This window comes from Balearica regulorum, chromosome 7 (genome assembly GCF_011004875.1).
Source record: "Balearica regulorum gibbericeps isolate bBalReg1 chromosome 7, bBalReg1.pri, whole genome shotgun sequence".
Taxonomy (NCBI): domain Eukaryota; kingdom Metazoa; phylum Chordata; class Aves; order Gruiformes; family Gruidae; genus Balearica; species Balearica regulorum.
The window spans coordinates 30,063,145-30,079,903 of NC_046190.1; the positions used below are offsets into that span (position 1 = coordinate 30,063,145).

A 16,759-nucleotide genomic window follows, 5' to 3' on the forward strand; every position below is an offset into this window, starting at 1 on the left:
CCAGGGTAGTGAGCCCCACTGCAGAAAGTCACCTGCGTTTTTTAAGAGTCACCTAAAGTGAAGAGTTGGTGTATGCAGCCCCAGCTTCAAGAAGCATCAGCCTTTGGGCAAATGCAGGTGCCCAGGGCTCCCCTGTGCTGCCTGCGGCATGGCCCTACCACAACAAGGGCAAACCCCAGGCAGGCAGTGCAAGTGGCAGTCATTAGCCGCAGTAAGACACAGGGCACAGCTGCACCCAGTGCAGCACAAGTGACGGACTTTTTTTCTGTAAATATCCGTGGATGTTCATTTCTTTCAGTTCTCTGCTGCCTTGTGGCAGGAGCTTATTCAAATCCTGCAAATATTGCTGCACATCCCTTCTTGGCACTGTCATTCTCAACAGTGCTGTGCCTGTGGCATGGCTGACGATTCATAAAAGGCATTAAAAAGTTTATGGATTCTGAAGTAAAGTCTGTCAGGATCCTGTGGGGACCTGTCACACAGACAGGCTCTCAGGGGTGGAAAGAGGACGATTTTGCTGCTACTTGTGGGGACTTTGAGTTTCTCATGTTTTATGAAAAACATATGAATCTTTTTATGCATTTATTCAGCTGGGGTTCATTTGAGGAGAAGTAACAAAATTTGGTTTAAATTTTGCCTTTGGGGAAGTAAGGAGGAAAAAACTGAGCATATCTTTTCCAAAAAAATAGAATTTTTAGAATTGGTACAGTACATATGCTGAAGAATTCACACTCTTATACACCAGCGTGACTGCTGACCTCCAGCTGGTGCTCTGAGACTGAGGGTGTTAAAAGCTTCTGAAATTGCGAGTCATCTTTCTAATTGGCTCTGCTGTATCAGTAGCACAGAGTTGATTGTAGTCAAGTCCCCAGAGACTGTTTATACACTGTGGCTATCTAACAGTTCTCGGCTGCAGAGCTCCTCCATGCTTTCACTTTGTCATGTAAGAGTCCCTAGGAGACTTTGATCTTGTGTACTGTTTAATTTCCCCCTAGAAATGCACTGCCTGCCTACTGCACATTTTCTTGTGTTTGAGAAGACTGTATGTGGGATGAAAGGCTTAGTGACCTTAGTCGCTAACTTTTTGCATCAGTTTCTAGCATTCTTTTTCCAAAAAAAAACCCTTGAATTCCTTGTCCCCTGTGTTGTTGATAAAAGATCACATATGACTGCATATATTGGCACAACCACTTTTAATATGAGAAATTACTTCTGAGACACTGCAAGCTGTCTTCCTAATCAGAGAGGGAGCAGGACAAATCGAAAAGAGAAGGGACCAGGGCAGCAGAGGTGAATGTGTGTCTTGAGAGAGAGAAGGTGTTCCTGGGGCTGTGCTTCTGAATGCTTGTGAGGTGCATGCAATACCGTAAGCTGATTTGCAAACATGTTTTGGCAGAGGGATCTGATGATGACTTCTCTTCTAGGATGGTGGTGGAAAGCTCAGGGGAGACAACAAAGTGTTTTCAGCCACCACAACAGTTACTGTCAATGTGGAAGATGTGCAGGACACTCCTCCCATGTTCATCGGGACTCCCTACTATGGATACGTCTATGAGGATACACTCGCGGTAAGTACTGCTTTTCATCTGTAGGAGACCAAATGCAATCTTTCACATCTCAGTCAAGAGATGCCCTATGGTTTCTAGCACAGGCTTTATTGGAAACTGGGACCCAAACTCTGATTTGACTCCTAGGTGAAATGAGCTGACCAGATCTCAGACTTCTTATTTACATCCATTGCAAATTTGCCATGCAAGGCTTACTGTTGCTGTCATTAAAGTCAAAAAGAATTCTGCCCATTTATGTTGGTCTAAGTCTAGACAATGACTGAGCACTCTTCTGTAGCTGAGACCTGCAGAGGCACCTGGCTGAAGGCTTAAGCAGGTTGCAAGTTACTTCACCTGAACATATGCCAGAAGCCTTTGTGTGTTTGTGTGCTGTGTGGTCTCCTGGTGCTTGTATTTTCTAGCTGATCAGTCTGGTACCCACAGCTGGTTGTGCAAGGGATGGGGAGAATTTAGGCCCAAATGCTCCAGACTCTTTGTGCTGTCCCATTGACATCACCTAGGGAGAAGCAATCCTGACCCCCAAAATGCAGAATACTTTCTGCTCAGTGATGGCTAGATAGGCAGAATGGGCCAGGAAGTCCTTCCAGGCCTAAACCCCACCAGATTATCAAGCAAGCAGGGACATACTTAGGAGAACCACTTACAAGTGGGGACGCTGCATTTGTCAGCATGTGCCCGATAGATAGATACCACTTTGTATCTATCACAAACACAGAATCCAAGGAGTACACTGAGCTCCTGGCTGTGCCATCACCTCAGAAATGCCTAATGCAGATTTGCTTGAAAGGGAGTATACAGTTCAGCAGATTATTTATTATATCCACCATGATGTTTTCAGCCACACATTATTCTTGAAACTGCAAACTAATGAGTTTTTTCTTTATCTAAGCAGTGGCATCATATTTATGTATGGATCAACTTTCACCCTGATGCATAAGATTTTTAATTAAAAGTTTCTTTATACATAGGACAAGAAATGGTATCTACCCATGAAATTACCCAACACTGGACTATTGATCTCTTTGGCAGCGTGATTGCGCACTGTTCAGCTGATCTTCTCTTGAATTTCAGGGAAGATCATGTCTTTGCTTTCTGTCCAGAACTCCAATGTGCACTGCAGCCCTTGCGTAACTGTATATCGCAGTTCAGTGCATAGGCTGGTACGTTCCAGCAGGGCAGAGAAGTAATGCCTGCGTACTTTGCAGATGTTTGGAATGAATGATATTATGTATATCGATTTATTCTGCATGGTTACATATAGATCTTGAAACAACTATCAGGTGCGCACAGGAGTTAGTGTTTACCATGGAAATGGGAGTCTATAAATGTTAATTACATCCAGCCTGAGGTCATAACTTACACTATTATGGTATTATAATGTTGGAAGCACAAATCGGTCTTTCCTAGTGTGGATTTTGCTATTAGAATGAATTCCGCAGAGAGAGATGCGCTACCTGATTTTCGTGTTGTTTACACGTTTGGTGTTCATTTTGCAAACTTGCTTCTTTTCTCCTTGGTGGAGTTGTCAGGATTTACAAGTACTCTGTCACCTTCAAAGGGACTGCACTGCATTTTGCCCAGTAGGCAGATTTTATTGCAGCTTCCAGCATAAATGATAATAAATACCGTTCTGTATTTCCAGTTGCTCTAACAGATCTTTGCTCTTGTTCGAAAAATTCACTCAAGGGTTGTCATGAAAATGTTCCCTGTTGCCATTTGTGATTAACTGACAGTTACTTCAATGTTCCCTGTTTTTGCAGCCCCAAACAGTAACACTTTAGTTCAGAGGCCTAAATTGCACAGTTCCTTGCCACTTGGGTGAGCATTTTAACGCTGACAGTCATCATCCCTTCTGAGTTGATAGGAATAGTCATACAAGGAAATGGTCTCCAGTACACAAGTTCTGTACATATGGCCCACGGCCATGTTACTTGCACAGAAAGACAGACAGTGAAGGTTTAAGGACAGTTGAGTCACTGTCATTTTCATCACAATTTTATGCCCTAAATGTTCTGTGGGCCAAGTTACTTTGTGTTTTCCTGTTTGCTTTCGCTGCCTGTCCAAACTTAATTAGGTAGGACCAGAACGAGCTGCTGACTCCTCAGCAGCTGCCAGTGTCTCAACATGCTGCGTGACCATGGGCCGTGCAGCGATGCTGAGAGACTGCACAGCAGCTACTGGGGGGCATCTTGATAGTGACTCGCAGTTTAATTTGATTGATTACTCCAAGTCTTCTGTCCAAGTCTGTGGCTCGAGGTAGGTGTGTCTGACCACAGTTTCCAACTGCTACTGCAGCCGGCCAGCCCCTGGGGCTGAGGTACGGGTGGCCACACGGGGTTTGCAGCTGTTTCTCACCCACGCGTCAAGCACTGCCACAGCAGTGAGCGTGAGCAGCCCATGGGGAGCAGTGCAGTGCTCCTGCTCATCCCCTGGTGCTCACGAAAAGTGGAGTTGGAAAAAAGGACAGGAGGGCAGGGTGCTGGACAAACTGGCACCGGTCTCTTGGCAGGGCATGGCGTGCCCTGAGGCTGCAACGTACCTGGGAACAACTAAAACTATCAATGTAGGAACAACACAGAGTTGGCCCAAGGAGTAGCATTCAGCTCCTGCTCTGCAAAGCCAAGCACTGTTTTTTTTCTGGCTGGGAGTCAAAGGCCCTTGCTGTGTTCCCCATGCAGCACGTGCAAAATTACCCACTTTCCCCCCCAACACCTCACTGCAGAAAGACTTACAGAAGTTTAGTTTATTAATACGTGGTTGCAATTTCACTGCTTTTTGATCTCGGCACATAGACTGTGATTTTCCATTTCTCCCCAGGGCTCTGAGGTCCTTACTGTTGTTGCTCTTGATGGAGACAGAGGAAAGCCTAACAGTATTCATTACTGCATCGTGAACGGTGAGTAGACTTGTAGGAAATCTGAAGAGCAGTCAAAACTGGATCTGACATTAAATTAGAATGGGATATGCTAGAGTTTAATAAAGCTGAGACAAATTCTCATGAAATAATGTCAGGTACCTTGAACAACTCCAGGGCCCTGTCTACCAGAGAAGAGCCAAGATACAATTCACTGAGTTTTAGTATCTGCTTCACAGAACTACGCTTGGAGTTTTTAATGTTGCTGATTTGTTAGGCATCAGTAGCCTGCTTGTCATTTCAGAAAGCATAAAGGGACATGCATTCACTGCTACTGAGTATCTCTATCTTTTAATCTGGGAGGTGAGAGAATGCACTGGGAGACCCAGACATGGTATTTAGAGGGATATTTTTATTAATATTGTGATTAAAGTGACTAAACTGTCAAACTTATGGTTTCTTGGAAGAAATTATATTTACCAGTGAGGAGAGGCTGGCTGTATGCTGCACTGAAGAAAGTAGATGTTATCAGAAGATTAATGCTTTTCATCAGCTATTCTGAGGGTGTCTGTCGCATGTCTTTTAATAGCATAAATGTGAGGCTGAGCTGAATTGCTGATTCATTAGCTGGTGAAGTCAACAACTTAGCTCAACTAAATTTCAAGCTACAACTTTAATTTTCTTTGGTTCTCTCTTCCCCCAAAACAAGACTTCCGTGGCAACTGGGCACCCCAGCTCCCAGGTGTGAGAGATCCCCAAATTTCATAAGAGAAATCTGAGGGGGAGTTGCAATTCTTCATTGTGTTACGTGATCTAAACAGCAAGGTCTAGAGAGGACGGAGAGGGTTGAAGTTGAGGTTTTGCCTTGATGTGGAGTGGGACCCATGCTGAGATTCCTTCTTCTCAATGCAAGGGAATAGACAGAGGAAGGTAAAAAGAAGGTAGAAACATTGAGAAAAAAGGTTGCAGAAGAGAATAGGTGGAAAATGAGAAAAGGTAAAAAGAAAGGTGGAGAATGAGGAGAATGAAAAACAAGTAAGCGGGATGAAAATATGCTAGACAAGGGGGAAATTGAGAAAGGAAAGTAAATGAAGGCAGATGAACCAGGGAAAATGTCAAAGCGAAACAGGATTAATGAGGAAAGATACAAGGTTTCCAAAGAAAATAGAGGAGGACCAAAAGGTGCTATGGGATAAAAAAACTGATTTAGGAGAGAGTGGAAGATGAAGATGGAAGAGGATGACAGAGAAGTACCATAAAATATGACTTAATGGAGAGCAGGCTTTCCTCATACACATTAACACAGGATTTTTTTAGCATTAAATGGAGAAGAGGGGAAGGGAATATGCTTTTAGCGCATAGAAAGTTGAAGAAATAGAGAACAAAAGATTACAACAGATTTCTGCTGCTGCACCGCAGACCCTGGCATTACTCGTGACAAACCATTATTCCAATACCTGCAGGCTGGGTTGTCAAAGGGCAAGAAAATACTAACAGCAAATAGGCAATTATTTATTCTTTATAAGCATTTTTTATCCAGGGAGCATGGGATAATTTTAGAAACTACTCCAATCCTCTGAACATCCTGTATGAAGGAACACACGTAATGCTACATGCTCTGAGTTACCGATTTCCCTGTGATAACTAGACAATAACATGAAGTATGGCGACTTGAAGCCACTATTGATTTAAGCTGCTTCTCAGTCAGGATGTACTTTCCAGGCCAATGTATCTTAATAATTGACCATTGTATGAGTCAATATCTGTTTATTGTTGTGTCTACTGTACTTTAATGAAGTTGCACTTATTGCAGGTATTAGCAAAACAGGATACTATAAGATGGTTTAAAAATCAGCATTGGAATTGAGTTAGACAAAAAGAAAAATGGCTGAGTTTTCAGGTCATCATCCATTATTTCTGAAGGTTTGATCTCCTTCATTCTAAGGGTTTTTCTCTCTTTTCCTTTCAAAGGTAGGCTCTGCCACAAAGCATAGGTTGTGGCCGATACGCTATGTGAGGTAGCATGCAGGGGTGCCCCTAGCCCCTCGGCAGAGCAGGACAGGACAGGATCCCTTCCCTGGGCACCCAGCCCGCTTTTGGCCGTGGCAGCAAGATTGGTGCAGACGTTGTGATGAGACACTGCTGCCTCTCTGCAAGCTGGCATTTGCTTCAGCACAAACTCACCAAGTCTTAAGGGACTGCGGCCCTGTAACCGATACGTTTGGATCAATGGAAGTTAGGTCAGCTGTAGCAAAGTCAGCCTGCAGCCCTGTCCTGCCCATGTCAGACTCTGCCTCAATGCAAAAAGCCTGGGGTTTACCCCAGATCCTCTGAAGAGGCTGAGTTTTTTAACAACTGAATGTCTAAGGCCAGAAGATGCTTCTCCAGAGATTCTGTCTGCAGAAAGGGTGACTATGTTTTTCAGACAGATTGTCAGACTTCTCACCTTGGCTGATATTAGGGAGAGAAATGTTCTTCTTTCTCAGAGACTTCATTATGCATTTGCTAATTAAAATGAGGAATGTCTATTTTTGTCTAAACCAGCACAGAAAGAAGACAGCATAATAGAAATGAACATCAAATTTGCATGCTGAGGCTTGAAGGGAACCTGACCAGGGTGGGAACAGGAAAGTGAGGGCAGCTGCCGAAAGGGCCAGAGCTCCACTGAGTTGCTCCTAGGGGAGGAAACCCTTTCTGGCCCTCATCTGTGTGTTCATCTCACTGTGACCAGGCATAGAAATGCATTTTTGAAAAGCAGCTTCAGATCTACTCATAGATATGGATACACACATGGACAAAGATATGCTTAATGAAGTGTACAGTTGATTACACGTGCTTGTTCAGAAAAAGGAAGTGTGGCATCTAACTAGAACATCTTGGGTTTATTGCAGGAAGTGAAGGTTCATTCGAAATCAGCAACACAACTGGAGCCATTTCTGTTATAAAAAGCCCAAATCAACTCAAGAAAGAAGTGTATGAACTAAAGGTTCAGGTATGTTCTGCAGCCACTTGAAGACTGTTGGTCTTAAATGCCATGAGTAGGCATGGTTGTCTAAAATAGCTCAATTTATAGCTCACTTTACCTGTTTTAGAAACTACCTCCTATATTTGAGCAGAGTGCCAGATAGTATAAAACAGAACAAACTGCTTTTGTTCCTTGGGATATTTAGTGTCTCAAATTACTTCTTTCAAATGAAGTCATCTAATTTCATCTCTGAGTCTAGAGTATCAACATCCTTTACAGTATGTAGATAACTGTGTTTTCAGATTTTATTGCTAAACTGGGAATTAATGTCTTGTAACCTCTGTGTGATGAGGTAGGTAACTGTTAAACTAACTGGGGTAGATCATGCAATGTCACGTCAGTATCCACTCCTGACGCGTTGATCAGACATACAAATACAGGCTAACACCTTGATGAGCTAGTATCAGTGTGACAGACTGCATTATTTTAAGCAGTTTCTAAAGACCAAGAGTTTAAAAATGTGGAGTTAAATTGTGAAGACTATATAATTTTCTTCAGCAAATGCATATTACAACCACGAGAGTTTGCCATGGTAAGGACAATATCGTCTATAGGCAGCTTTGAGGCCTTGCACACTGCCAGAACCAATGTAGCATCCCCGAGGGCACTTGCTAGTGGGCTTAAGCAGCTTGCTGAACCTGGGAGATCATAGAGTTCCCATTGTTCAAGTCAAACTCAGGCACCGTTTCTTCCCCTCATCTCTCTGGTTTACTGCAGTCTGCTAGTGCTTCCCGCATACAGGATTAGTTAAGCCCTTGCAAGCTTTTCTGATCTCTTAGTTACATCTGTGGCAACCTGGAGCTCGTGCAGGCTACAAAATCTGCCTGAGGAGCCAAGAGAGCGTTGTATTACCCAGCGTAGGTAGTGACAGGTGCCTCAGTTACCAGACTAGCATCTTCAGAGAAATTTAGCAGTCTAGTGCCTTTTGTTTTGAGCCCTTTGAGCAAAAAAGCATGTTAGAGCTGTTTTGTTACAAAAACACCAGCCAGAGTTTCTGTCCTGACAGAAGAAATGTCCTAGGTTCAATCCAGTGAATTAGGCTGCATGTTGGAATTGTTGAAATCCAGTCAGATTTGATCTTTCAGTTCAGAAAAATGCCAACTAGGTTTGCTTGTCTGTCCAAACTATATCCAGCTTAAATTAAGCTCATCTAGACAGCAAAGCAGAATTGTAAATCAGAGACTAAATCTTTTTTTAAAAAAAGTGTGTCATTTTTCTGTTTCAAAAATTTGCCTAAATATGGCAAGTACAGGTTTTGTCGCAGAGTTTTCAAGGCTGCAGTCCTTGTAGTAATGTGAAAATCAGCTACCTGTGGTACCACAGCAAATTTAAATATTGTCTTCCTTTTCTATTCTGTAACACTTTAGGCAAGCAATTATCTTGTCTCTAGTAGATTATCTGTCTTCAGAGAACCATTTTCACCTAGGGTGAGGTACTAAGCTCACAAAATGAGGAGGAGAATTTTTTCACTGGGGCTTTATTGGGGCTGGTTTATTACTATAATCTTCTAATTATCATAAAATGCAGTGTGAAATGGACTGAGATTTTGAGAGAAATACAAGGCTGTGAATCTTCGTACAAGTTAGTGTGTTAGGGTGATTGGTACGTGCAGAACAATACCTGAATGTGGAACTGAGGAGAGTATTCCCTCATCGTTCTTCCCTGTCTTTTGCCTGCTGCAGGCATCAGAAGTCAGTCAGGAAGGTGAAGTCTCAGCTTATGCTTTTGCCATGGTGACTATACGAGTGGTTGACCTCAACAACCATCCACCAACGTTCTATGGAGAAAATGGTCCCCAGAACAGATTTGAACTGACTATGTACGAGCATCCCCCAGAGGGTGAAATCTTGAGGGGATTGAAGATTACAGTCAATGATTCAGATCAGGTAAGTGGAAACTATGTGCACTTTCAGTTTTCCTGCCCTATTTTCCCAAAGACTAGAAAGAGCTGTCAGATGGAGAAATGTCATTTTAGGAACTCAACTATTTCACCTGCATTCTCCAAAAGCCTGGGGCAGACAAAGTAGTAGTAGGGTCCGTTTCCACAGAGAGTTTGGACCCAGAAGTATACTTAGTCTGTCATATACTGTTATTTCAATGAGAAGGGCGGTCCTAAATCTGCAGCCTAGTTCTTGTGGCAACTTAAGGTTGAACAGTCCTTATGAACTTCCCCTAACTACTGGTTATATTCAATTGTTGTCAGTGTAATTGTCCAAGAATGTACGCCCTTTGGAGATTTACTTAGAGCTTCCAATCACTTCAGTAACTTCAAGTGCAGTTGCTGTCTGTATCTTCTTAGCCCCTGCCAGAAACAATACAGTCCGTACCCTTACGTTGGTTTTATTACAATATATTATCCTTCTGGCCCTTATGTTACAGCCAGAGCCTGCAGTGCGCGCTTTGATAAATCATTTCCGCTGGAGTGATATTTTTAGGTAATCTTAAAAATTATGCCAGAGCCAAACTAAGTCTAACCAGATAAAGGAAAAGGAAAGAAGACTCCATGCATCTCAGCCTGCTATCCAGCTGACCCGTGATGCCCGTAGATACTATGGTGATGGTTGCTATAGGGATCCCTAAGCTAAGTACTGTGTGAATGGCATCCATCTGAGTTAGCCTGCGGTTAGGCAGTGACAAGAGAAAAGCTTAATGCATCTGAGAACGGTATTACTATTGGAAAGAGTGCTCTTATATAACTGTGCTCAGTATTGTACTGTTTTGACTGTATTGTACTCTATCAAACCCGCTAGCTTCTTCCCCCTCCTTTCTGCGGCTCTGCAGCAAGCAGATAAATGACTGCTTTCAAAGCAGTGCTACATCTATCCTGCTGTTGTCACAGGGGATGTTGCTGCAGAAGGAAAGAAACAAACCCCATCTCTTCTATTTAGAGACGAAATATATATGTATCATATGTAGGCTGACAAAATATTTAGGCTGCAAGTTAGGCTATAAAATAAGCAGAAAACATTGCTAAATACACTGTATAGATTTCTCAAGAAGCTTCCTAGTGCAGTGTAAGACATCACTCTAAGAGTGTTGGGTTGCTTTTCTTTTAAGGCATAGAATGCAATGTTTTCTCTTCTGTACAAGAGGACTATATAGAGAAGAAAATTAAACGTATGTCTGCTTCAGTCATAGCCATTAATGACTCTTTCTTTTGGGAGAGTGGGTTGTACAGGTGAGGAGGAGAAAGCAAGGTCTGGTTTAGGCCTACAGTTCAATGAAAATGCCATCTTTACTTGCAAGAACTTCATGCAGAAATTTCTCCCCCAGCCCTCTTCATCCAACAGACACAGCTTAGGGCTCAGTGCTGGTGTTTCTTCAGTCATTCTTGTGTCCCATGGCTGTCTGCTTGGAGACGTGCAGCAGCATGACTTGGTCTGAGCAGATCTGGTGGACATCACTGTCAGAAATCACTTAGTTGTTGGAAGGAAGCAGTTCTCTCCCTGCTCCATGCCACTGTCCCTCCAGTCATGTATAGTTCCAAGTGCAGAGGACTTGGTATGGTCAGATGTCCACTTTCCCCATCAGCACTATCTTCCATGGTCCAGCACCTCTGGCTTTGTGTGTTTCACTTTACTGCCAAGCAAAAGAGAGCCTGTTGTCATCTGTGTAGCTGTGAGGGTTTGTATGACTGAACAACACAGACCACTGAGTTTGGATCCAAGATCATTCTGGTTCCCTTGGGGAGCTACTGCTGAATACTTTTCCTCTTGACATGAGCTAGGGTTGTAGCAAGAACTGCTCATAACAAGTCCTCCAGGGATACAGCTGAAAGTAGAGTTATCCTGTATGAAAGTTATTATTAGAAATTCTTCATCTCAAGATTCATGCAAGGGGAGAGCATGACACCAGCCAGGCAGAGAATCTGGCCATTGTCACAGTGTAACTATGACATTGTTTCAGAAATTGATGAATCAGAGAGTTGGTTAAATGGGTTAATTATTAATCTATATTATGGGATTTGGCTTCTCACTTCACCTGGAGCTGTCAAAGGTGTGTCATATTTTATCCTGCATAAGTGGAACTCCTCTCTCCTCCCAAGTGCATCAGCTTCCAAAAGGTTTAGTGTTTGTAACTCTGGGCTAGCTTAACCCAGTCAGTGCAAACTGTGGACTACCGCCTGCATTTGGAAACTGCATGTCTTTGTGGCTCTGCATCATCATCCCAGGCTGTGACCTCTTAGGACGCAGGCTGGGTTTTTGAGGGGTCCATTGTCCTGACTTGGGCAGTTCAGTTATCTTTCCTTGACAGGAACCAGGAGGAGGCAGGACTTGCCTGCCAGTGTGCATGTGGCGTCATCTCTGTCACCTGCGCTAGCTCACAGTGCGTGGCACGAAGCCTAAGGCTGCTTGCCATAAGAGTTCCTCTGTTAGCCAGTCCTGCTGCAGGGTTTTTCCATTATGACTGAAAGAATAACCCAGCTTGTCAATCTGTGTTAAGAAAAGCTGTGTCCGTCTTGTGACCAGGGCTGGAGGGATTATATAACTAAGCTTCTTAGCAGTCTCTTACCCAGGGGATGGACAGCAGTAAGATTCATTCTAATTATATACAGTGTGAAGAAACAGCACCAATCTAGGCTGTAAGAAATGCATCGTTCACTGAAAACAATGCCGTATCTGCTTTTACTCACAGGGAGCCAATGCTAAATTCAACCTCCGTCTTGTTGGACCTGGTGGCATCTTCCGAGTGGTTCCCCAAACTGTCCTGAATGAGGCTCAGGTGACAATAATAGTGGAAAATTCCGCTGCTATTGACTATGAAAAATTCAAGGTGTTAACCTTCAAGGTACTACTGCTTTCCGGGTGCTCTCTGCCTGTGTATATGATATGTGTATGATGGCTTATGTATCTGATGGAGTTTAGGTTCTTAACCAGCCTAGAGCTACCTGATGCATTGTCAGTGACATTATAATCCATGTAAGGGAAACCCATTTCTGCCCCTGGTTCATCAGCTTCCAAAGGTTTGATGGATGCATCTGTGGACTAATTTAGTCCAGTCAGTGCAAAACGTTGAGTATTATCTCTCTATGGAAACTGCACGTTGGTGGCTCTGAGTCATTCTAGATTGAACCCTAAGGGTGTTATTTCTGTTCTTGTAATGATAAATTCACAGGGTGAAATCCTAATTTCTTTGGGGCCAGAACTTCACCTGCTTAGTCCTAAGTAATTTGGTTCATGATCATGCTTTTGAATGTTGGCAGGCTGAAGACTCCAGCTGACTGGAAGATAATTTCCCAAATTTGCTCACTGCCTTTGTCAGAGTGTATCCATCCCTATGGCCTTTTGCAGACTGGCCCGAGGCTGTTTCACCCATGCTGCATGCCAGCCGTACAAGAACCAGCTTTCATCCGAAAGCTGGACCCTTGCGTTGTCACCTTCCCTGATGGATTCATTGGCTCATCAACAAGATAATTAAGTAGTCTGGTTTTGTCAGCTGCCTCTGAACATAAGTATAGATGGTTGAGTTCTGACTGCAAAGAATGGCATTGACAATCCCTCTAATAATTAAAAAAAAAATAAAAATTGCCAAACCTATCTAGCTGAGTATTAACATATGCTAGTTTCGATTTTGTACAGAAAGTGGCACTTTTTGCACAGTCCAGAAGCCAACTTCCTGGATTTTGTTCTCACCCTTGCTATATGGTTTGCTTTGTGTCCTTAGCAAGTCATTTCACTGCAGTATGCTTCATGTCTCCTCTTGTAATGTTCCTTAGTCATTTTGAGCTTCATAGATGCTACAAAAATATGAGGCATCATTACTGTATTAAAATGGAAGATTCTGAAAGGGCTATGAAGTGCTACCGAAACTAATTACAATAAGTGCACATTTATTCAGGTTAAACTACCCAAAGACCAGTAAAGAAGTTACACATGGCCTCCTCATGAATACTAATCAAAGTAGTTAATGTGATTGCCATGAACACTGAAGAAATGAATTGCCAGGAAAAGGATATATATTTTTTTAGCTTAAGAAGTTACTCACTTTTTGGGTGGGGATGAAATTATTTCTACTGGAGAAAGACCATAAGACTTTGCTAAAAATGTGCCACTTTTGTCTAGATTCCAAATGAAGAAAGTGCAGCTGGATGATATGGTAGTAATATATAGCAGCAAATACTTTATAAAGACCTCACTCCTGTCTCCATTTCCCTGAAAAGTTCAAATCGCTTCCTACTCAGTTGTAGTTGCCAATGTAGTCATTCTGGTTAGAATTTTGGATGAAATATATTCTGATTTCTATTTAACATGCATCCCACAGCAGCTTTGAGAAGCTATTTTCAGTTTGTTGGGGATTTTTTCTGTAAGCAATGATCCCTCTCCTCTGGTTTGTTATTAAACAGTAAAATACCAGAGAGGAATTAAAGCTAAAAAAAAATGACTGGGAAGTGCATTGAGAAACTACCTGAAGCAAATGCTACTAGAGAAAATCTGTCTTCCATTTAGGGCTGGCTCTTAAATGTAGTAGGTAGTCAGGACCTTCTTCATTTTCAGCTGTCCAAGAGCCAGAGCGGGTTTCCCAAGATATGGAAGCTGTGGTAATTTGTACACCTCCAGCCTGGCCTCTTAGATCTGAAGTCCCTCTGCCACAGGGGCCAGATGTTGCTGTACCACCTTGTCGTGGGCTGACATGCTTTGGGGGCCAAACCTCCTGCCTCCACCTCCTTCGGCTTAGAGTACATCCTGCCCTGAGAGGAGCCTGGACCTATCCCTCACATTCTGCAGATGCTCACATCTACCACAGATGGGGACCAGATCAAGCTGCAGTTATCTTTAGTTGCCAAAACCAAACTCTATTTTAAAAAGAAAAAAAAAAGCCCTGCCACTTTTAAGATTACATCTCAGTTTGCTCTTCTGGCACTTCTCTTAATTGTTGATAAGTTGTCCTGTGAAGTAATAGTTTTATGCTATTTTTTTCTCTCTCTGCATAAAACAAACAATACAGCTCTACATAAGCCATTGCAGGCAAGGAAGCTGACAAAAATCCCTTCCTGAAGGAACATGTTGTCAGCATGTTGACATAGCTGGACTGTGACTGCTAAAAGGAGAAGGAATAAAAAGAATGTAGAAAAAACGAAGTAAAAATACTAAGCCTTCATAAGATATTCTAAGACAGGCTGATTCCAGCAGCAAAGATTATTTCACTGCAGATGTTATAATTTAGTTATAGCTCCACGTGTACAATAAGCAATAAGATTTTATCTCTGTGCTGCTTTAGAAACTGTGATTACTCACAAGCAGGTTTTTGCTGATGTTTGTATGACTGTCCCTTCAAAAATTTGTTTTGCTGTACTCCAAAGTACAGCACAGTACTCCAAGACTCCTAAACACAAAAGTTAGCACAGAGACCCAATGACCAAGCTCCCCTTTTAGAGCAGATAATATAGTAATTACAAGAAATCATTTGAGATTAATTTGTTCAAGGACCCTTTCACTGGTTATTTCCAACCATTGTAAATGTTCACAGAGTAAGAACTCCAGGAGATGACACTGAGATAGCCTCTTCTGTCTGCTTAAACTGCTCCCCACTGCTGGTGTGCATCATGTGCTGCCTGCCCCACGGGGAGCTATGACCAGGCGGGAGAGAGGCCGAGCACCCAGCAAGCAGGCATGGGAAGGACGAGCTCCCACAGCCCTCGTCCCTCCTCTCCGACGGAGCAGGAGATGCTGTGGCAGCTCTGCTCCACCTTCCAAAGCTCACTTAGGTGTTCACCCTCTTTGAGGAAGCTCCTGGGACATATGTCTACTGGGAAGTAAAACCCATGCAGCTGGATTTTTCAGCTGAGCCTCTCATATCTCAGTTGAATGTCCTGCTCGCTACTCTATTGGTGGTGTGCTATCCTCAGTAGGCTTCTAGAGCCCTCCTGCTTTGTATTGGAAACCAAATGGTTGGCCATTGGTCATTGTGTTAGTCACTTGGGTTCAGCCAGAACATCCATGCCGCTGGCTTCTCCCTGTCCCTGGTTGTGCTGTATGTGGTTGCCTGCCCTTTCAGATGAGCAGAGTTATGAGAACATGTTACACCAGAGCTCTCTGTTCCTCCTCAGAGACAGTGAGGCAATTCAAAAGTCCCGTTGGGTATCTGATAAAAGTCCTAATTAGCAGGAGGCAGGGAGAGTAGAGTCCCAAGAAGCCTGGTGGTACGAGTTCTCACAAACTTTGTGAAACGGGATTCTGCTGTACGTACCTGAGCCCTGACTGTCCTGCATTTGGGGTGGGGATACTGCTGCTTCCAGACATCCTAGGGCATCAGTTCTCTCATCTCTTTACCCTGTTTGGTGCATTTATTACCCTGAGTTATTTCCTGATGAAGAATTTATGCTTCCTTTGCAAAGGATTATGATTCAGTTTACAAAATTATTCAAAATTCTTCAGTACTTGTGTTTTCCTGTGTTCTAGGAGCTGCCCAGGGATGGGTCTTTGCTTGCTTCTGTTATGTCCTTTTTGAGCTGTGTTGGTTAGTTATGATCAATCACATCTGTCATGTGAAGTCTAATATGTATACACAGGTTTCAAGTCCTTTTACCACATCTTGATAGCTCATTGCAAGCATGCACAAACAAGCCTCAGCTGCACCCTCACCTAGCTCATAATCTGTCCCTTTTTGAGCTGTCTGGCCCAACCAGACTAAAATGCACCAATGTGCCATGGTTAGTGGAAGGAAACTCTTTCAAGAGTAATAGCTGCTTTTGGGTAATTTCCTGGTTTTCTCTTCTTAGCTTCTCGCAATAGAAGTGAACACACCGGAGAAATTCAGCTCAACGGCTGACGTAGTGATACGCTTGCTGGATACCAATGACAATGTCCCGAAGTTCTCCTCCGACTACTACATTGCCAGGATCCCTGAGAACTCCCCAGGGGGCTCAAATGTAGTTGCTGTTACAGTAAGTTTCATTCATCTCTTAAGAAATGGTCTCTTTTCTAGGTGTCTGTGGAGACAGTTCAAGTACCTTAGAAATAGTGGACAGAGGCAAGTAGCCAATCTTACTCGCCATTCAGCTTCTGGACTGAACTCCAGTTCCTTTCCAGAATCAACCAAAAAACCCCGGTTCTGATAAAATAAAGTTTTAGGCAAACATTTGCCGAACAAATTTACTTTGTTTTTTAATTAAAGGCCATCTACTTTTAAGTCAAATCACATGGTCTGCGAGTACTAAGAAAGCCCAAGTCAAATCAGTGTCTATTGGCATGATTCAGTTATGACTAAGTGGAATGGGATTTACTGGATTTGCTTGCTAAATACAAGTAGAAAGAAAACAAGATGGCTGCTTAGTAGGTATTAGTGTCCTCCTCCTGGGAGGAATCTGGCTGC

General features: G+C 43.0%; 1 protein-coding gene across 1 annotated transcript in view; it reads left to right on the forward strand.

The window, feature by feature from the left end:
- CDHR1 (cadherin related family member 1) overlaps positions 1–16,759 on the forward strand; it is a 74,397-nt gene that overhangs the window by 41,383 nt on the left and 16,255 nt on the right. Inside the window, 6 exon segments of the mRNA XM_075758696.1 lie at positions 1,425–1,568; positions 4,386–4,464; positions 7,314–7,414; positions 9,130–9,333; positions 12,083–12,235; positions 16,167–16,331. Coding sequence (XP_075614811.1) covers positions 1,425–1,568; positions 4,386–4,464; positions 7,314–7,414; positions 9,130–9,333; positions 12,083–12,235; positions 16,167–16,331 — 846 coding nt within the window.